This window comes from Salmo salar, chromosome ssa14, assembly GCF_905237065.1.
Source record: "Salmo salar chromosome ssa14, Ssal_v3.1, whole genome shotgun sequence".
NCBI classification, from domain to species: domain Eukaryota; kingdom Metazoa; phylum Chordata; class Actinopteri; order Salmoniformes; family Salmonidae; genus Salmo; species Salmo salar.
In genome coordinates, this window is record NC_059455.1 from 25,964,983 (window position 1) to 25,987,506 (window position 22,524).

At 43.0% G+C, this 22,524-nt stretch overlaps 1 protein-coding gene across 2 annotated transcripts in view; it reads left to right on the top strand.

Moving 5' to 3' along the window:
• Positions 1-17,613, top strand: part of LOC106569210 (vesicular, overexpressed in cancer, prosurvival protein 1) — a 36,020-nt gene extending 18,407 nt beyond the window's left edge. For both annotated transcript variants that reach the window (XM_014140344.2, XM_014140343.2), the window contains 2 exons: positions 15,178-15,308; positions 16,217-17,613. In XM_014140344.2, the coding sequence (XP_013995819.1) occupies positions 15,178-15,308; positions 16,217-16,416 (331 nt within the window). In that variant the 3' untranslated portion in view covers positions 16,417-17,613. The remainder of the gene's footprint in view (positions 1-15,177; positions 15,309-16,216) is intronic.
• Positions 17,614-22,524: the final 4,911 nt, after the last annotated feature.

Genomic DNA, 22,524 nt, shown 5'->3' on the forward strand with positions numbered 1-22,524 from the left:
ATCAATTATGGGGATGAGGTAGGTAGTTGGATGGGCTATTTACAGATTGGCTGTGTACAGCTGCATCGATCGGTAAGCTGCTCTGACAGCTGATGCTTAAAGTTAGTGAGGGAGATATAAGTCTCCAACTTCAGCGATTTTTGCAATTCGTTCCAGTCATTGGCAGCAGAGAACTGGAAGGAAAGGCGGCCAAATGTGGTGTTGGCTTTGGGGATGACCAGTGAAATATACCTGCTGGAGCGCGTGCTACGGGTGGGTGTTGCTATAGTGACCAGTGAGCTGATATAAGGCGGAGCTTTACCTAGCAAAGACTTATAGATGACCTGGAGCCAGTGGGTTTGGCTACGAATATGTAGCGGGGACCAGCCAACAAGAACATACAGGTCGAAGTGGTGAGTAGTATATGGGGCTTTGGTGACAAAACGGATGGCACTGTGATAGACTGCATCCAATTTACTGAGTGGAGTGTTGGAGGTTATTTTGTAAATGACATCCCCTAAGTCAAGGATCGGTAGGATAGTCCGTTTTAAGAGGGTATGTTTGGCAGCATGAGTGAAGGAGGCTTTGTTGCGAAATAGGAAGCCGATTCTAGATTTAATTGTGCATTGGAGATGCTTAATATGAGTCTGGAAGGAGAGTTTACAGTCTAGCCAGACACCTAGGTATTTATAGTTGTCCACATATTCTAAGTCCGAACCGTCCAGAGTAGTGATGCTAGTCGGGCGGGCGGGTGCGGGCAGTGATCGGTTGAAGAGCATGCATTTAGTTTTTACTAGCATTTAAAAGCAGTTGGTGGCCACGGAAGTAGTGTTGTATGGCATTGAAGCTCGTTTGTAGGTTTGTTAACACAGTGTCCAAAGAAGGACTAAATGTATACAGAATGGTGTCGTCTGCGTAGAGGTGGATCAAAGATTCACCCACATCAAGAGTGACATCATTGATATATAACAGAGAAAAGAGTCGGCCCTGTGAATGAACCCTGTGGCACCCCCATAAATACTGCCAGAGGTCCGGACAACAGGCCCGCCGATTTGACACACTGAACTCTATCTGAGAAAGATTCACTCACATCAAGAGCGACATCATTGATATATAACAGAGAAAAGAGTCGGCCCTGTGAATGAACCCTGTGGCACCCCCATAGAGACTGCCAGAGGTCCGGACAACAGGCCCGCCGATTTGACACACTGAACTCTATGTGCGCCACCCCATGGGTCTCTTGCTCGCAGGCGGCTGCGACAGAGCCTGGACTCGAACCCAGAATCTCTAGTGGCACAGCTAGCACTGCGATGCAGTTAGTGAACCAGGCGAGGCAGTCATTAGAGAAAAAAAGTCTGCCGATGAGGATATGGTAATTGACAGAGTCGAAAGCCTTGGCCAGGTTGATGAAGATGGTTGCACAGTACTGTCTTTTATCGATGGCGGTTATGATATCATTTAGTACCTTGAGCGTGGCTGAGGTGCACCCGTGACCAGCTCGGAAACCGGATTGCACAGCGGAGAATGTACGGTGGGATTCAAAATGGTCAGTGATCTGCTTGTTCTCTTGGCTTTCGAAGACTTTAGAAAGGCAGGGCAGGATGGATATAGGTCTGTAACAGTTTCTGTCTAGAGTGTCTCCCCCTTTGAAGAGGGGGATGACCGCGGCTGCCTTCCAGTCTTTAGGAATCTCAGATGATACGAAAGAGAGTTTGAACAGGCTAGTAATAGGGGTTCCAACAATGGCGGCTGATAATTTTAGGAAGAGAGTGTCCAGATTGTCTAGCCCAGCTGATTTGTAGGGCTCCAGATTTTGCAGCTCTTTCAGAACATCAGCATCAGCTGTCTGGATTTGGGTGAAGGAGAAGCGGGGGGGGGGGGGGGGGTCTTGGGCCAGTTTCTGCGTGGGGTGCAGAGCTGCTGTTGGCCAATGTTGGGGTAGCCAGGTGGAAAGCATGGCCAGCCGTAGACAAATGCTTATTGAAATTCTCGATTATCGGGGGCCTCCCAAGTGGCGCTGTTGTCTAAGGTGCTGCATCGCAGTGCTAGCTGTGCTACTAGAGATTTTGGGTTCGAGTCCAGGCTCTGTCGCAGCCGCCCGCGACCGGGAGACCCATAGGGCGGCGCACAATTGGCCCAGCATCGTCCGGGTTAGGGGAGGGCTTGGCCGGCAGGGATATCCTTGTCTCATCGCGCACTAGCGACTCCTGTGGTGGGCCGGGCGCAGTGCACGCTGACACGGTCGCCAGGTGTATGGTGTTTCCTCTGACACATTGGTGTGGCTGGCTTCCGGGTTGGATGGGCATTGTGTCAAGAAGCAGTGCGGCTTGGTTGGGTTGTGTTTCGGAGGATGCATGGCTCTCGACCTTTGCCTCTCCCGAGTCCGTACAGGAGTTGCAGCGATGAGACAAGACTGTAACTACTACCAATTGGATACCACGAAATTGGGGAGAAAAAAGGGGTCAAAAAAAGAAATTCGCAATTATTGTGGATTTATCGGTGGTGACAGTGTTTCCTAGCCTCAGTGCAGTGGGCAGCTGGGAGGAGGTGCTCTCATTCTCCATGGTCTTTACAGTGTCCCAAAACGTTTTGGAATTAGTGCTGCAGGATGCAAATTTCTGTTTGAAAAAGCTAGCCTTTGCTTTTCTAACCGACTGTGTATATTGGTTCCTGACTTCCCTGAAAAGTTGCATATCGCGGGGACTATTCGATGCTAGTGCAGTACGCCACAGGATGTTTTTGTGCTGGTCAACGGCAGTCAAGTCTGGAGTGAACCAAGGGCTATATCTGTTCTAAAAAAAATTAAAGGGGCATGCATATTTAAGATGGTGAGGAAAGCACTTTTAAAGAACAACCAGGCATCCTCTACTGATGGGATGAGGTCAATATCCTTCCAGGATACCCGGGCCAGGTTGTTTGACCATGGACCCATAACGGACGCAGGCAAGGAGGCAGTGATCACTGAGATCCTGGTTGAAAACAGCAGAGGTGTATTTAGAGGGCAAGTTGGTCAGGATGATATCTATGAGGGTGCCCATGTTTACGGATTTAGGGTTGTACCTGGTAGGTTCCTTGATAATTTGTGTGAGATTGAGGGCATCTAGTTTAGATTGTTGGATGGCCGGGGTGTTAAGCATATCCCAGTTCACCTAACAGTACTCTGAAGATAGATGGGGGGCAATCAATTCATATATGGTGTCCAGGGCACAGCTGGGAGCTGAGTGGGGTCTATAACAAGCGGCAACAGTGAGAGACTTATTTCTGGAGAGATGGATTTTTTTGAAAAGTAGAAGCTCGAACTGTTTGGGCATATACCTGGATAGTATGACAGAACTCTGCAGGCTATCTCTGAAGTAGATTGCAACTCCGCCCCCTTTAGCAGTTCTATCTTGACGGAAAATGTTGTAGTTGGGGATGGAAATGTTAGAATTTTTGGTGGCCTTCCTAAGCCAGGATTCAGACACGGCTAGGACATCAGGGTTGGTGGAGTGTGCTAAAGCAGTGAAAAAAGCAAACTTAGGGAGGAGGCTTCTGATGTTAATGTGCAGGAACCCAAGGCTTTTATGGTTACAGAAGTCAACAAATGAGAGCGCCTGGGTTATCCTCTACATCACCAGAGGAACAGAGGAGGAGTAGGATGAGGGTATGGCTAAAGACTATAAGAACTGCTTGTCTAGTGCGTTGGGAACAGAGAATAAAAGTAGCAGATTTCTGGTCGTGGTAGGATAGATTCAGGGCATAATGTACAGACGGGTATGGTAGAGTACGAGTACAGTGGAGATAAACCTAAGCATTGAGTGACGATGAGAGAGGTTGCATCTCTGGAGGCACCAGTTAAGCTAGGTGAAGTCTTCGCATGTGTGGTGGGTGGGACAAAGGAGCTATCTAAGGCATGTTGAGGGGACTAGGGGCTCCGCAGCAAAATAAAACAATGAGAGCTACCCTAAACAACAGTATCCAAGGCATTTTGACATTAGAGAGAGGCATAAAGCAATCACAGGTGTTGATTGGGAGAGCTAAGACAACAAGGGGTAAGACAACAACGGGTAAACAGCTAAGACAACAACAACGGGTAAATGGCTGATGAATGGGCAGAGAGGGTCAGTTAGCTACACACAGGGCCTGAGTTCGAGGCTGGGGCCGACAGATAAACAAAATGAAGTACCGTGTTAATGAACAATCCAGCAGGCATCAGCTGTGTAGCCGAGTGATCATAGGGTCCAATGAGCAGCAATAGATGAAACAGGGACCCGTTCGGTAGTCGTTACTATGCTAGGCGAGAGGGAGACACAGCGTTCAGAAAGCTAGCGGGCTGGGGCTAGCAGATGGGTCTTCACTGACATCCACGACGCAGAGGCCGGTTGAGAGCACATCGGCCAAATTACGTCAGCAGACCAGTCGTGATGGATCGGCAGGGCTCCGTGTCGACAAAGGGTCCAGGCCAATTGGCAAGGTATTGTAGTTGGTGTACTTCATTGGCTAGCCGGGAGATGAGGCTAGCTCAAGGCTAACTGGTGCTTGCTTCTGGACAGGGGTGTTAGCCACAATAGCCACTCGATAGCAGCTAGCTAGCTAGCTTTCTCCTCTCCTCATTCTGCTGCTGCCTCCGGCATTGTTCTCAACACCAGTAAGCTGGTTAACTTTGCTATTATGCACATAGCAACATGGTCTAGGAAAAGGCGCCAATTCAACAGCGCTCTGATGTGTTTCAGAACCGTGGACAGCGACCGACCACTATCCAATGAGGGAGAAAGCGCATTTGTTATAAAATAATATAATTGTTGTTAGTGTTGCACCATTGTTCTTATGTTATATAACCATATACAATGTCAGTAGCACGTCTTAGACTGTGTGCCATCCACACGGCCTCCACAATGGATCAGTTTTTTTGCTACTGCTCAACTAAAGAAATCTCGGTCGACCAACAGCCTATCAACCAAACAATCGACTAGTCGACTAAATGGGGTCAGCCCTAGCATACATGCATGTTAGTGATGCGCGGGTTGACTCATAAACTGCAGTCCCCGCAGTTATATCCACAGGTCAGGCATGTTTAGGGTCATTAAATATTGTGTTTGAAGCGTGGGTTGATTAAAGAGGAAACAGTAGCCTACCTTAAAAAAAGCCATGAATGTATAATTATTGTGCAATTTATATCTATAGGCTACATTGAGGTTTTTCTTTAATTATTCTAGGCTATCTGGCATTAGTGCGTAAGCCTTAGCTTTAGGGTCTAACTGTACGCTTGTCTACACGCCATGGCCAAATGCTTTTAGGAACAGGCAGAAAAAATGTACATCGATCCACTGAGGCAAAAAGGACAATGTCAGAATTTAATTCAAATAGAGAGTTGGAAATAAAGAGAAGGGAGGGACAGAAAAGTAATGTTTGGGAAAGATTATGTGTGATGATTGTGAGGTGCTATACAAATTCGACAGTCACAAGAAGGTGACTTCAAGTAGGCATATGAGATGTCAAGGAAACTGTATGTAGCCTACTCTTCAGATCAGAAACTGAACATCTGGACACTGACTGTAGGGCTATAACCTATTTTTTTTATTGTTTAACCTTTATTTAACTAGGCAAGTCAGTTAAGAACACATTCTTATTTACAATAACCTTTATATTAACTCCTGCAGAATTAGGCATTTCTTGTAGTAAAATGATACACCAAATGTAGGCTACATTTTGACTCTGGAACAGGAGTGGAGAAATATTATTTCTTTCTTTCAGCATCCTGAGAGAATGCAAATGCACAATTAGATACCTTCTGTAAAGGCGTTATCTTTATCAGCATCATTAAAGCTGATACTATTAAAACCACATCAAATATGCATTCAAGCCAAACTGAAATATTACCAGAAACATGGGTTGTTTTCACAGCTTTCTATTTCCAATACAACTGGTCAAACTGATGTCATTTGGACATTTTGCACAGAAAATCTTTCAATTTTTTGGGGTTGAGTTATTGCATTTTCTCCCCGGTCCCTAAACGTCTTTGCTCCGCAAAAGTAGAGATGACGAGAAAAACTTTACTGATGTCAACTATATATACTGAACAAAAATATAAACGCAACATGTAAAGTGTTGATCCCATGTTTCATGAGCTGAAATTAAAGATCCCAGAAATGTGAGCATTTCTCCTTTGCAAACATAATCCATCCACCTGACAGGTGTAGCATATCAAGAAGCTGATTAAACAGCATGATCATTATACAGGAGCACTTGTGTTGGGGACAATAAAAGGCCACTCTAACATGTGCAGTTTTGTTACACAACACAATGCCACAGATGTCTCAAGTTTTGAGGGAGCAGGCAATTGGCATACTGACTGCAGGAATGTCCACCAGAGCTGTTGCCAGAGAATTGATGTTCATTTCTCTACCATAAACCGCCTCCAACGTGGTCTTAGAGAATTTGGCAGTACGTCCAACCTGACAAAAATTCACAGACCACGTGTAACCAGGCCAGCCCAGTGTAACCAGGCCAGCCCAGGACCTCCAAGCCGGCTTCTTCACCTGCGGGAACGTCTGAGACCAGCCGCCCGAACAGCTGATGAAACTGAGAATTATTTCTGTCTGTAATAAAGCACATTAGTGGGGAAAAACACATTCTGATTGGCTGGACCTGGCTCCCCGCCCAGGCCCACCCATGGCTTCCCCCCTGCCCAGCCATGTGAAATCCATAGATAACCATAGATTAGGGCCTAATGAATTTATTGCAATTGACTGATTTCCTTATATGAACTGTAACTCAGTAAAATCTTGAAATGTTTGCATGTTTCGTTTATATTTTTGTTCATCCTAGATTGAAGCATTCATTCGATTGATTTATGATATTTGTAATGAACACGAGGGGAGACAGAGAGCTGGTTTCAAGCGCATGGTGCAGCAGGTGTTTTATTTGTAAAGGACCACAGGAGGAGGCAGGTAGCTGGGTCCAGGGGCAGGCAGAAGGTCATACACTGAGGGTCCATAAAGGCAACAGTACAGGCAGGGAAAAGGCTAGTAACGTCGTCCGGGAGATCAGGCAATAGGTTGATAACAGGAAATCCGATAAGCTAAGGTACAGGCAGGGAATAGGCGTCGTTAGTGAGGTATGCAAAAATGATCATACACGGGAGGATTAAATCACGGGAAAAACAGCGCGCCGACTAGAAGTGCGTCACAAAACGAACAACACCTCACAATGATCGGGTGCAAAGAACTGAACTAACTAGTGTGTGATAATGACATACAGGTGTGTGACCAGGTGATAAGAATTCAGGTGATTGGGATCTGGAGAGTGAGCTGCGTTCAGGGGATCTACGTGTTTGAGAGTGTGAGCTGGAGAGTGAGCTGCGTTCAGGGGGATCTACGTGTTTGAGAGTGTGAGCTGGAGAGTGAGCTGCGTTCAGGGGGATCTACATGTTTGAGAGTGTGAGCTGGAGAGTGAGCTGCGTTCAGGGGGATCTACGTGTTTGAGAGTGTGAGCTGGAGAGTGAGCTGCGTTCAGGGGGATCTACGTGTTTGAGAGTGTGAGCTGGAGAGTGAGCTGCGTTCAGGGGGATCTACGTGTTTGAGAGTGTGAGCTGGAGAGTGAGCTGCGTTCAGGGAATCTACGTGTTTGAGAGTGTGAGCTGGAGAGTGAGCTGCGTTCAGGGGATCTACGTGTTTGAGAGTGTGAGCTGGAAGCAGACGTTACCAATATTCTGGTGAGCTAGGGTTTATTTAGTCTTCTATGGAAACATATAATGACAAGAGCAACTACAAGTATCTAATTATAGACAAGTTGACTAAGAAATAGCCTACCAAAAAGTCTGATTTTATAAGCAGAAACGTACACTGATTGTACAAAACATTAGGAACACCTTCCTAATATTCAGTTGCACCCTCTTTTGCCCTCAGAACAGCCTCAATTTTCGGGCCATGGACTACAAGGTGTTGAAAGCATGCTGGCTCATGTTGACCCCAATGCTTCCCACAGTTGTGCCAAGTTCGCTGGATGTCCTTTGGGTGGTGGACCATTCTTAATACATACGGGAAACTGTTGAGCATGAAAAACCCAGCAGAATTGTAGTTGTTGACATACTCAAACTGGTGCTCCTGGAACCTACTACCATACCCCGTTCAAAGGCACTTAAATCTATTGTCTTGCCCATTCATGGATGGGTTATTAGCAATTACAAGTGGGTGCGGGTGAACAAACTAGTGCATGCATGACTGTTCATGCTTCAGCGTAGAGGTTCATCTTGACTTTGGTTTGTTCTTTAGTTCAGTACACCTGTTTGAGAGAAAGGTCCTTATACTATATTTTACAACAAATCCTTCACATCAAATCAAATGGTATTGTCACATGCTTCGTAAAACAACAGGTGTAAACTAACAATGAAATGCTTACTTACGATACCTTCCCAACAATGCAGAGAGAAATAATAGAACAATTATAGCATGAGAACTAAATACACAATGAGTGGGCTAACGATAACTTGGCTTTATACACTGAGGACCAGTACTGAGTCGATGTGCAGGGGTATGAGGTAATTGAGGTAGATACAGTACCTACAGTACCGTATTCACACATTTTGTTATTACAAGTTGGGATTAAAATGGATTGACTTGTCATTTTTGATCAACCATCTACACAAAATACTATAACGACAAAGTTGAAGAGATTTATAACATTTTATAAAAATGTATGAAAATAAAACACTAATATATCTTGAGCAGATAAGTATTCACCCCCTTCAGACAATATATGTTAAACACCTTTGGCAGCGATTACAGCTGTGAGTCTTTTTGGGTAAGTCTCTAATAGCTTTGCACACCTACAATATTTGCCCATTACTCTTTAAAAAATGATTCAAGCTCTGTCAAGTTGGTTGTGGATCATTGCTAGAAAGCCATTTTCAAGTCTTGCCATAGATTTTCAACCCGATTTCAGATAGAACTGTAATTAGAACAGTCAGGAACATTAAACGTCATCTTGGTAAGCAACCCTAGTGTAGATTTGGCCTTGTGTTTTAGATTATTGTCCTGCTGAAAGGTGAATTCGTCTCCCAGTGACGGTTGGAAAGAAGACTGAACCAGATTTTCCTGTAGGATTTTGCCTGTGCTTATCTGTATTCTGTTTATTTTTATCATCAACAAAAAACTCCCTATTCCTTGCCGATGACAAGCATACCCATAACATGAAGCAGCCACCACCATGCTTGAAAGTATGAAGAGTGGTACTCAGTGATGGGTTGTGTGGGATTTTCCCCAAATTAATGCTTTGTATTCAGGACAAAAGTTCATTTCTTTGCCAATTGTCTTTGCTGTATTACTTACAGTAAGTGCCTTGTAAACAGGATGCATGTTTTGACATATTTTTTATTCTGTACAAGCTTCCTTCTTTTCACTCTGACATTTAGGTTAGTATTGTGGAGTAACCGCAATGTTGTTGATCCATCCTCAGCTTTCTCATTTCACAACCATTCAACTCTGTAACTGTTTTAGAATCACCATTGGCCTCATGGTGAAATCTCTGCGCAGTTTCCTTTCTCTCCGGCAACTGAGTTAGGAAGGATGCCTGTATCTTTGTAGTGACTGGGTGTATTGATACCCCATCCAAAGCCTAATTAATGACTTCACCATGCTCAATATTTTTTTAACACACATCTACCAAATTCACTACTTGATTGAGCGACCTTACAGATAACTGTGTGTGGTACAGAGATGGGGTAGTCATTAAAAAATTATGTTAACCAATATTATTGAACACAGAGTCCATGCAACTTATGTGATTTTTTTTTTTTTAAAGCACATTTATTCTCCTGAACTTATTTAGGCTTGCCATAACAAAGGGTTTGAATACTTATTGACTGAAGACATTTCATATTTTTATTTTTTATGAATTTCCCAAAAATTCTACAAACAAAATTCCACTTTGACATTATGGGGTATTGTGTGTAGATAAGTGACACAAAATCTAAATGTAATCCATTTTAAATTCAGGCTGTAACCCAACAAAATCTGGAAAAGTAAAGGGGTGTGAATACTTTCTGAAGGCACTGTATGTACATATACAGTGGATATAGAAAGTCACCACCCACTTTCAAAATGTTCACATTTTGTTTCCTTACAGCCTGAAATGAAAACACATAAAATTTGACTTTTTCTGGCTTTATTTACACACACTTCATTTTTTTATCTGAAAATTAATTAAAATTAAAACAACAAAATACCCTATTTGGATAAGTGAACACCACCCTGAGTTAATACTTGGTGGAACCACCTTTTGCTTGAATTACAGCCATGAGTCTCTTTGTATACGTCTCTACTAACTTTGCACACCTAGACTGTGCAATATTTGTCCATTCTTCCTTGCAGAATTGTTCAAGCTCAGTCAAAATGCATGGTGACTGCTCATGGACTGCATTCTTCAAGTCATTTATGTCAGGGCTCTGACTAGGCCACTCAAGGACATTCAAGGCTGCAGGTTCTCCTCAAGAATCTGGCGGTATTTTGCACTGTCCATTTTTCCTTTTATCCTGACAAGTGCTCCAGCCCCTGCTGAAGAGAAACAACCCCACAACAGGATGCTGCCACCGCCTTGCTTTACTGTAGGCATGGTGTTCTTTGGGTGGAAAGATGTATTGGGTTTTCACCAGACATATCGTTTTGCGTTCAGGGCAAAAAGTTACACTTTGGTCTCATCTGACCACAGCACCTTTTGCCACTTGGCCTCGGAATCTACAATGTGCATTTTGGCAAAGCTCAAACAAGACTTAATGTGGCTTTTTTTTAGGAGTGTTTTTTTTCTTGCCACCCTCCCATAGAGGCCAGATTTTTGGAGCACTTGATATATTGTGGTCATATGCACACATTGACCAGTCTTTGCCATATAGGCCTGAAGCTCCTTCAAAGTCTCCATTGGCTTCTTGGCAGCCTCTCTGATCAGTCTCCTCCTTGCCTGGCCATCCAGTTTGGAGGGACGGCCTGATCTATTTAGGGTCTGGGTGGTGCCATACGCCTTCCACTTCTTAATTATGGTCTTAACTATGCTCCGAGGGACAAAGGATTTGAAATCTTTTCATATCCATCCCCTGACTTGTGCCTTTCCACAAATGTATCTCGTAGATCTTTTGAAAGTACCTTTCCACCCATAGTGGATTATTTGCTTTGAATTGTGCTACTAAGCAGTGGAGTCCTCTATGAACAACTGTTTTAATTCTGAACTAACCAAAGTCACTACTATCATAGATGGAAGCCAATTAGCTTGATTTGTTCACTTATCCAAATAGTGTATTTTACTGTTTTACTTGTAATTCATTTTCAGAAATGTTTTTGATTTTAGATTTCTTTCACTGGGATATGGTGGATTACTGTGTGTAAATAAAGCCGGAAAAAGTCAAATTTGATGTGTTTTCATTTCAGGCTGTAAGGCAACAAAAGGTGAACCTTTTGAAAGGGGGTGGTGACTTTCTATACCCACTGTAGGTAGGGGTAAAGTGACTAGGCAATAGGATAGATAATAAGCAGTAGCAGCAGCGTATGTGATGACTTAAAGTTGGTTCAAAAGGGGGTCAATGCAGATAGTCCGGGTAGCTATTTGGTTAACTATTTAGCAACAATATGGTTTTGGGGTAGAAGCTGTTCAGGGTCCTGTTGGTTCCAGACTTGGTGCGTCGGTACCGCTTGCCGTGCGGTAACAGAGAGAATAGTCTATGACTTGGTTGGATGGAGTCTTTGACAATTTCAAGGACCTTCCTCTGACAAAGCTTGATAAAGAGGTCCTGGATGGCAGGGAGCTCTGCCCCAGTGATGTACTGGGCCGCACGCATTACCCTCGGTAACGCCTTGCTGTCGGATGCCAAGCAGTTGCCATACCAAGCGGTGATGCAGCCAGTCAAGATGCCCTCACTGGTGCAGCTGTGGAACTTTTTGAGGATTTGAGGGCCCATGCCAATTCTGTTCAGCCTCCTGAGGGGGAAGAGGCATTGTCCTGCCTTGTTCACGACTGTGTTGAGGTGTGTGAACCATGTCAATTCCTTAGTGATGGGACACAGAGGAACTTGAAGCTCTTGACCCTCTCCACTACAGCCCTGTCGATGGGGATTGTAGTGTGCTCGGCCCTACGTTTCCTGTAGTCAACGATCAGCTCCTTTGTCTTGCTGACGTTGAGGGAAAGGTTGTTGTCCTGGCACCACACTGCCAGGTCACTAACCTCCTCCCTATAGGCTGTCTCGTCGTCGGTGATCAGGCCTACCACCGTCTTGTCGTCAGCAAAGTTAATGATGGTGTTGGAGTTGTGCGCGGCCACGCAGTCATGGGTGAACAGGGAGTACAGGAGGGGACTAAGCACACACCCGAGGGGTCCCCATGTTGATGATCAGCGTAGCGGATGTGTTGTTGCCCACCTTCACCACCTGGAGGAGGCGGTCAGGAAGTCCAGAATCCAGTTGCAGAGGGAGGTGTTTAGTCCCAGGGTCCTGAGCTTATTGATGAGCTTGGAGGGCACTATGGTGTTGAACGCTGAGCTGTAGTCAATCAACAGCAATCTCACATAAGTGTTCCTCTTATCCAGGTGAGAGAGGGCGGTCTGGAGTGCAATAGAGATTGCGTCATCTGTGGATCTGTTTGGGCAGTATGCGAATTGGAGTGTGTTCAGGGTGTCTGGGATGATGATGTTGATGTGAGCCTTGACCAGCCTTTCAAAGAATTTCATGGCTCCAGATGTTAGTACTATGTGGCGATAATAATTTAGACAAGTTACCTTGGCGTTCTTGGGCACACCATAGGGACTATGGTGGTCTGCTTGAAACATTATTACAGACTGGGTCCAGATTAGTGTCCCATTCCTTGAAAGTGGCAGCTCTAGCCTTTAGCTCAGTGCGGATGTTGCCTGTAATCCATGGCTTTGGGTTGAGACATATACGATCACTGTGAGGATGATGTCGTTGATGCACTTATTAATGAAACTGATGGTGACTGATGTAGTAAACTCCTCAATGTTATCGGATGAATCCCGGAACATATTCCAGTCTGCTTGCGAAACAGTCCTACAGCTTAGCATCCGCTTCATTGGACCACTTCTGTATTGAGCTGGTAATTCCTGTTTGAGTTTTTTCTTGTCAGCAGAAATCAGGAGGATAGAGTTATGGTCAGATTTGCTCAAGGGAGGGCGAGGGAGAGCTTTGTATGCATTTTGTTTGTGGTGTAATGGTGATCAAGAGTTTTGTCGCCTCTAGTTGCATAGGTGACATGCTGGTAAAAATGAGGTAAAACGGATTTCAGTTTCCCTGTGTTAAAATCACCGGTCACAAGAAGCTGCATATGCATTTTCAAGTTTGCTTATGGCCCGTTGAGTGTGGTCTTACTGCCAGCATCAGTTTGTGGTGGTAAATAGACAGCTACGAAAAATATAGATTAAAACTCTCTTGGTAAATACTATGGTCTGCAGCTTATAAGGAGGTATTCTCAGGTGAGCAAAAACTTGAGACTTCCTTAACATTAGAGATCATGCATCAGCTGTTGTTAACAAAGAGACACACACCTCCTCCCTTCGCCTTACCCAAAGCTGCCATCCGGTCTAGACGATGCGTAGAAAAGCCAGCGAGATGTATATTATCCATGTCCCGTCTTTGAAGTAGATTCAATAACACTATTATACGGACGTTTTGGAGACACAGAGCTGCTTTGAAATATATAGTACCAGTCAAAAGCTTGGACACACCTACTCATTCAAGGGTTTTTCTTTATTTTTACTATTTTCTACATTGTGGAATAATAGTGAATACATCAAAACTATGTTATGTTTTGACAAGGTCGGGGTGGTATACAGAAGATATCCCTATTTGGCAAAGACCAAGCCCATATTATGGCAAGAACAGCTCAAATAAGCAAAGCAAAACGACAGTCCATCATTACTTTAAGACATGAAACTCATGAAACATGAACATTTCTTCAAGTGTAGTCGCAAAAAACATAAAGCGCTATGATGAAACTGGGTCTCATGAGGACCGCCACAGGAAAGGAAGACCCAGAGTTACCTATGCTGCAGAGGATAAGTTCATTAGAGCTAACTGCACCTCAGATTGCAGCCCAAAGTAACACATACATCTCAACATCAACTGTTCAGAGGAGACTGCGTGAATCAGGCCTTCATGGTCGCATTGCTGCAAAGAAACCACTACTTAAGGACACCAATAAGAAGAAGAGATTGCTTGGGCCAAGAAACATGAGCAATGGACATTAGACCAGTGGAAATCTGTCCTTTGGTCTGATATTTTTGGTTCCAACCGCCGTTTCTTTGTGAGACGCAGAGGAGAACGGATTATCTCCGCCTGTGTGGTTCCCATCGTGAAGCATGGAGGAGGAGCTTTGCTGGTGACACTGTCAGTGTTTCTGCAGCGATACGCCATCCCATCTGGTTTGTGCTTTGTGGGACTATCCTTTGTTTTTCAACAGGACAATGACCCAAAACACACCTCCAGGCTGTGTAAGGGCAATTTTACCAAGGAGAGTGATGGAGTGATGCATCAGATGACCCGGCCTCCACAATCACCTAACCTCAACCCAATTGAGATGGTTTGGGATGAGTTGGACCGCAGAGTAAAGGAAAAGCAGCCAACAAGTGCTCAGTATATGTTCTTCAAGACTGTTGGAAAAGCATTCCAGGTGACTACCTCATGAAGCTGGTTGAGAGAATGCCAAGAGTGTGCAAAGCTGTCATCAATGCAAAGGGTGGCTACTTTGAAAAATCTAAAATATTAAATATATTTCGATTTGTTGAACACTTTTTTGGTTTTGATGTCTTTTTTGATGTTTTCATTATAGTTCTACAATGTAGAAAATAGTAAAAATAAAGAAAACCCTTGAATGAGTAGGTGTGTCCAAGCTTTTGACTGGTACTGTACATGATTGTCCAATTTATATCGATACTGGGCTATTGGGATATTATTTTACTTGTGTAATAAGAGTCCAGACTGTCAAGGATGAACTCTCTAACGCCATTAAATTGAGCATATAAGGTCTTTCAAAGACTACCATTGATGTCAGAGGACTCAATGCATGGAGGTCTCTTTCCCTCATAAGGTCAGAAAATCTTCCTTCCAGCTCTCTCTTTCTTTCATGTAGCTCATTCTGGCTGTAAGGCTATGTACATATTGCATTGGAGTTGACGGAGCTCGTATAAAGTTCTGACTAAACGTTCATGTTTTGCTGTCTGTGTTTGCAGGCTACTGCTGATGATGGGCGTGTTGTTCTGCTGTGGGGCAGGGTTTTTCATCCGCAGACGCATGAACCCCTCCCCGCTTCCTGAGGACACCTTCAATGTGTCATTCACCAGACATCCAATGACAGCTTCAGGTGAGTCACAGTCACACCAACCGCCTTGTGTCATGTCCTCTTCCTCCACTTCCTCCTCTTCATAATATACTTCTACATGCACTCCCTCTCCCATTCTCCCTACCCTCACTATATATCCTATTTCTTTCCAAGTATACCTCCTTCATTTTGTCATTCAACTCCCCACTCCCACATCCTCTCTCCAGATCTCCTTCACTTTATCTCCCACTCCCCCCCATCTACTCATGTCCTTGTCTCCTTCTCATTTCATTGCTAACTATTCCACAGTAATTTATACACAGCAGTACAAAGGAACTTCTCTCAGATGGGACCTGTGTCTCTGATCTCATACAGTACAGTGATTGACTCTACTACTGATTATGGAGCTGCGTCCCAAATGGCACCCTATTCCCTCCTCCTCTCTCTCTCATACACACACACTCTCCTCCAAGCCCCTGCAGTCACTGACCTGGAAATATTGGTATTAATATTTCATGTTCTGGCTCTGGAGGGAATTGGAGTAAAACATAATGGTGCTAATATTCCATATGTTATGTGTTGAGGTGTAAAATGTAATATGTTCCAGTTCAGTGCTGCACCATAGTCCATCCTTGTCCCTGAGTGGACCAATGGAAACTGAGCTGTTGGAGAGAAATGCTGCTTATTCATATTCATGCCTGTAACACATACTCTCTAAACCCAAACATCACTCATCAACATCATCAGTTCAGCTTTCACTATAGCAGTCAGAAAATGTAGCAGTCACAATGCAGAAGTCTAGAGGATAGTGGTATTGTGTGTATTGTGATCTGCTTTGCTGGCAACTTTATTTACATCAACCTTACGAAACAAAATATGACACAATACACCGTGCATAGATGGTGACCATGGTAAATTCCATTAATTTCTCTACTCGCTTTGTCCTCTAGAAATGCAGCAGCCCGGCATGCAAAACTATGGAGCCTCAGGAGGGATGATCCTCACCCCTACATACCCCATACAGGCCCATCCCCACCCGGTCCACCCCTCCCACATGGCAGCACCCTACCCACACCCTCCCCCTCCCGCCTACTGCAACCTCCCTCCTCCACCCTACGAACAGGTGCTGCAGGCTTCGGAAAAGAGGTAACCAGGAGGAAAAGGACATTGGAATTAATTAAATGATTTCAAACTCTTTAGAGTTCTCAACCCTGCCACAACTGACAGCAGAGATGGGTCACTGGCCCACGTTCGAGTAGAAAGCTAGTCTGGTATGGTAATAAAATAGCTTCTCGATGGTAAAAACATCCATGCTCATTAAGGGCTGGTTTCCTGGACACAGATTAACCCTGATCCTGGACTAAAAAGTATGCATTGAAACATGTATTATAATAGCTTTTTAGTCCGGGACTAGGCTTAATCTGTATTTGAGAGCAGCCTCAGTTTGAATCACAATGGATCGGACTCAGTGTTTGTTTTCATGCCACCTCTCTAAGATGTCGACCAGAGGTGAGACCCAATGGTATAAAACAGACATGGATCCAGACAGTTTGTCTATTAACAACTAGCCTGCCTGCCTGCATGGTGCTCTGTCAACAACACTGTGTCAGCTGGAGGAGTAGCATCTATCTGAGCATAACTCAGATCACCCACTCAGGATACTGTATTATCGCCCACTATCTGTTATGTTTTTAATATCACTGCTGTCGGAGCATTTAGTATCTCTAGTACAGATCAGCAGCCTAGTACAGATCAGTAGATTAGATCAGATCAGTAGCTTATAATACTGTGGACATACTGTAGAAATACCAACTCTGTTTCCCTTTGTGTCCCTCAAAATGCATTTTGTGTATGTCTTCCAGTGGAGGCTGCGGAGGGGAGAATGGAGCAAATGGAATGGCATCAAACACATGGCAACCATGTTTGATGTATTTGATACCATTCCACTGATTCCACTCAAGTCATTACCACGAGTCCATTCTCCCCAATTGAGGTGCCACCAACCTCCTGTGATGTCTTCTATATTTTATTCAAGTAGTGTAGCCAATAATCTATGCAATTTGCTAATGAATTCAGATGTAGATTGTGGTTGTTGTTTCTCACAATGTTTTCAAGTTATCCTGAATTAGCATAGTACACAGTTAACATGTATCACCAGCTCGCCTAATAAAGTTTGGCTCTGGGGGAAGTGATTTATCTGGAAATGTATTGTGTTTCTTCCAAATGGTTCAAGATAATGCCACTACAATGCTCTGTACACAGATTCCAAATCTAATATTTCTCATCACAAGTTTCTAGTGTTCACTTTTCTCATTCAACAATAATACTAATACATTACTTTAAACCACCAGGTGTCAGTCAACATCTGTGTCTGATTTTCAAGCATGATCCAGATATTTTATTCTGTACTCTGGAGGCAAGCTGTTGGGCTGAACTGATGTAGAACACAAACCATTGATTTCAGTATCACGTTAGTTCACTCATTTCCAATGGATTGTCATTTTAAGTGGATGCCACACATCAAATCCTATAAATGGGTGTTATGTACGCATCCTGCAGAGCTTTTTTAATCAATTATTTAAAAAGCTTAAAACATGTTAAATTAACCCTTTGTTTATTTCCAACAACTGGTAATACAGAACTAAATTAAATTACTGTAAACCACACTTGTTACCGAAAACGGTTATTTTAATGGAGAACTACAGTGAGTGTACACTATAGACATTGCAAGCACTGACAGGCTGACTTTCTAGAGATGTATTTTCCTAGTGTGCAGCAGCAGCACAGCAGCAGTCAGTGGCTCACAGGATTACTCTCTTCCCTGAATACAAAACCCTGCGGATATTAGCATAATGCCACGATTACATGCTATTTATCCAACATCCTGAATGTAATCCACCGACTCAAAATATTTGTTCACAGTAAGAGCTCTCTGTATCACAAGACACTGTTACACAATGATGCTCAGTAGTCCATACAACTTGTGTGCGCGTGTACCCGCACTACATGATTCACATCATCTACTTTCAAACCTTACCTAATAAATGTGCTCTGACTGAGGCACCTTCAATCTAGATATACTGGTTTCTTGTGAGTGCACTTTTCTCCGGGTCAATTCTCAGTTTTGTGAGAAAGCTATCGCTGCTCTATACAGTGGCTTGCGAAAGTATTCACACCCCTTTTCATTTTTCCTATTTTGTTGCCTTACAACCTGGAATAAAACATTTTGGGGGGTGTTTGTATCATTTGATTTACACAACATGCCTACCACTTTGAAGATGCAAAATAGTTTTTATTATGAAACAAACAAGAAATAAGACAAAAAAACTGAACTTGAGCATGCACAACTATTCACCCCACCAAAGTCAATACTTTGTAGAGGCACCTTTTGCAGCAATTACAGCTGCAAGTCTCTTGGGGTATGTCTCTATAAGCTTGGCACATCTAGCCACTGGGATTTTTGCCCATTCTTCAAGGCAAAACTGCTCCAGCTCATTCAAGTTGGATGGTTTCCGCTGGTGTACAGCAATCTTTAAGTCATACCACAGATTCTCAATTGGATTGAGGTCTGGGCTTTGACTAGGCCATTCCAAGACATTTAAATGTTTCCCCTTAAACCACTCGAGTGTTGCTTTAGCAATATGCTTAGGGTCACTGTCCTGCTGGAAGGTGAACCTCTGTCCCATTCTCAAATCTCTGGAAGACTGAAGCAGGTTTCTCTCAAGAATTCCCCCGTATTTAGCGCCATCCATCATTCCTTCAATTCTGACCAGTTTCCCAGTCCCTGCCGATGAAAAACATCCCCACAGCATGATGCTGCCCTTACCATGCTTCGCTGTGAGGATGGTGTTCCCGGGGTGATGGGTTTGTGCCAGACATAGTGTTTTCCTTGATGGCCCAATAAGCTACATTTTAGTCTCATCTGACCAGAGTACGTCCTTCCATATGTTTGGGGAGTCTCCCACATGCCTTTGGCAAACACCAAACGTGTTTGCTTCTTTTTTTCTTTAAGCAATGGCTTTGTTCTGGCCACTCTTCCGTAAAGCCCAGCTCTGTGGAGTGTACAGCTTAAAGTGGTCCTTTGGATTACTTAAACAAGTAATTTTTTTCATTTCTCTTCACCAGTTTTGACTATTTTGTGTATGTCCATTACATGAAATCCAAACAAAAATCAATTTAAATTACAGGTTGTAATGCAACAATATAGGAAAAACGCCAAGGGGGGTGAATACTTTTGCAAGGCACTGTATAAAGTACTGCCCATTCAGCTACTGTATAATACAGACTAGAGTATAAAAAAGTGTATTTACTCATGCCTCAGGACTGCTGGCAGTGCAGTTGTGGGATGGCTATGTGTTAATTCATGTGTCATCCTGCATCCTCCAGTATGCATAATATTACCCAGGTTAAAAAGGGAGTGATAACATTTTACATAGCTTATATTTTTCACTCTTGATGTACTCATGCCTTTTGGTGAGTTGATCCACTGTTGCATGATTGAACAGAGATGGGCAGTATTTCTGTAACGGTACATGTTTTTGAAATACAAAATACTCAAGAGCAATTGAATTGTGTATTTCACTGGCCTGAACTACAATGCAATGTATTTTGTAATTATTTACAATTTAAATAAAACATACAGTACTTTTCTATAAAAAATGTTATAGCGTCTCACAATTTTGTGGCCCCCTATCACCCCAAATTTACTGCATTGGTATCAGAAGTGTGATGCCACTATGGTGTGATAAAAATGTCTGCTAAATGACAAATGTTGTGTGAAAATGAACATTTGCAAAGCACACTGGGTATTACTCTAATGATCTCCATCCCCAAAACAATATAAATGATACTGAACAAAAATATTAACACAACATGCAACAATTAACGATTTAACTGGAGTTACAATTCACATAAGGAAATAGTAAATTGAAATAAATAAATGAGGCCCTAATCTATGGATTTCACATGACTGGGCAGGGGCACAGCCATGGGTGGGACTGGGAGGGGATAGGCCCACCCACTGGGGAGCTAGGCCTAGCCAATCAGAAAGGCTTTATTACAGACAGAAATACTCATCTGTGTCATTGTCTTGTGACAAAACTGAACATTTTAGAGTAGCCTTTTATCATTTACATTTTAGCAGACGCTCTTATCCAGAGCGACTTACAGTAGTGAATGCATACATTTCATTTCTAAGCATTTTAGTTTTTTTTTCTGTGCTGGCCCCACGTGGGAATCGAACCCACAACCCTGGTGTTGCAAACACCATGCTCTACCAACTGAGCTACAGGGAAGGCCAAATTGAAATAAATAAATGCGGTTTAATCAGCTTCTTGATATGCCACGCCTGTCAGGTGGATAGATTATCTTGGCAAAGAAGAAATGAAAACTAACAGGGATGTAAACAAATGTGTACAAAATTTGAGTAATAAGCTTTTTTGTGCATGTGGAAAATTTCAGGGATCTTTTATTTCAGCTCATGAAACATGGGAGCAAGATTTTACATGTTGCGTTGATATTTTAGTTTTTTGTGCCAATTTTGATTGAAATTGGTTCAGTGGGGACTGAGGGAACATAGGGTGGACCCCACTGGGGAAGAGCACATGATGTGACAGAATTGACTTGCAGTCGAGCAATTTGTCAAGGAGAACAGAGACCATCTGTTTGGCTTTTTTTAAAACCAAGGAATCTTGTCGCACAAAGTCTTATGAAAATTAAGTACATTTGTGGTATACAGTGCATTCGGAAAGTATTCAGACCCCTTCACTTTTTCCACTTTGTTACGTTACAGCCTTATTCTAAAATTGATTACATTTTAAAAAATCCTCAGCAATCTATACACAATACCCCATAATGACAAAGCGAAAACAGGTTGAGAAATTTTAGCAAATGTATTACAAATAAAAAAACAGATACCTTATTTACATAAGTATTCAGACCCTTGACCTCAGGTGCATACCGTTTCCATTGATCATCCTTGAGATGTTTCTACAACTTGGAGTCCACCTATGGTAAATTAAATTGATTGGACATGATTTGGAAAGGCACACACCTGTCTATATAAAAGGTCCCACAGTTGGCAGTGCATGTCAGAGCAAAATCCAAGCGGTTGAAGGAATTGTCCGGAGCAAAGTACAGAGAGATGATTGATGAAAACCTGCTCCAGAGTGCTCAGGACCTCAGACGGGGGTGATGGTTCACCTTCCACCAGGACAATGACCCTAAATAAACAGCCAAGACAATGCAGTCGTGGCTTTGGGACGAGTCTCTGAATGTCTTTGAGTGGCCCAGCCAGCAGTGGTGGAAAAAGTACCCAATTGTCATACTTGAGTAAAAGTATAGATACCCTAATTGAAAGTTACTCAAGTAAAAGTGAAAGTCACTCAGTAAAATAGTAGTTAAGTAAAAGTCTCAAATTATTTGGTTTTAAATATACTTAAGTATCAAAAGTAAATGTACTTGCTAAAATATAGTAAAAGTGTAAATCATTTCATATTCCTTATATTAAGAAAAGCAGACAGCAACATTTTCTTGTTTTTTAAATTTACGGATAGCCAGGGGCACACTCCAACACTCAGACATTATTTACAAAAGCAAATGCATGTGTTAATAAGTGAGTCTACCAGACCATAGGCAGTAGGGATGACCACGTGTTCTCTTGATAAGTGATCTAGGCTGTATCACAACTGGCTGTGATTGGAAGTCCCATAGAGCGGTGCACAATTGGCCCAGCATCGTGTAGGCCATCATTGTAAATAAGAATTTGTTATTAACTGACTTGCCTAGTTAAATAAAGGTTGCCCTGCTAAGCATTCAAAATGTAATGAGTACTTTGGGTTGTCAGGGAAAATGTATGGAGTAAAAAGTACAATATTTTCTTTAGGAATGTAGTAAAGTAAAAGTTGTCAAAAACATAAATTGTAAAGTAAAGTACAGATACCCCCAAAAACGACTTAAATAGTAGTACTTTATTTTTTACTTAAGTACTTTACACCACTGTCAGCCAGAGGCCGGACTTGAACCCGATCGAACATCTCTGGAGAGACCTGAAAATAGCTGAGCAGCGATGCTCCCCATCCAACCTGACAGAGCTTGAGAGGATCTGCAGAGAAGAATGGGAGAAACTCCTCAAATACAGGTGTGCCAAACTTGTAGCATCATACCCAAGAAGAATCGAACCTGTAATCGCTGCCAAAGGTGCTTCAACAAAGTACTGAGTAAAAGGGTCTGAATACTCATGTAAATGTGATATTTCAGT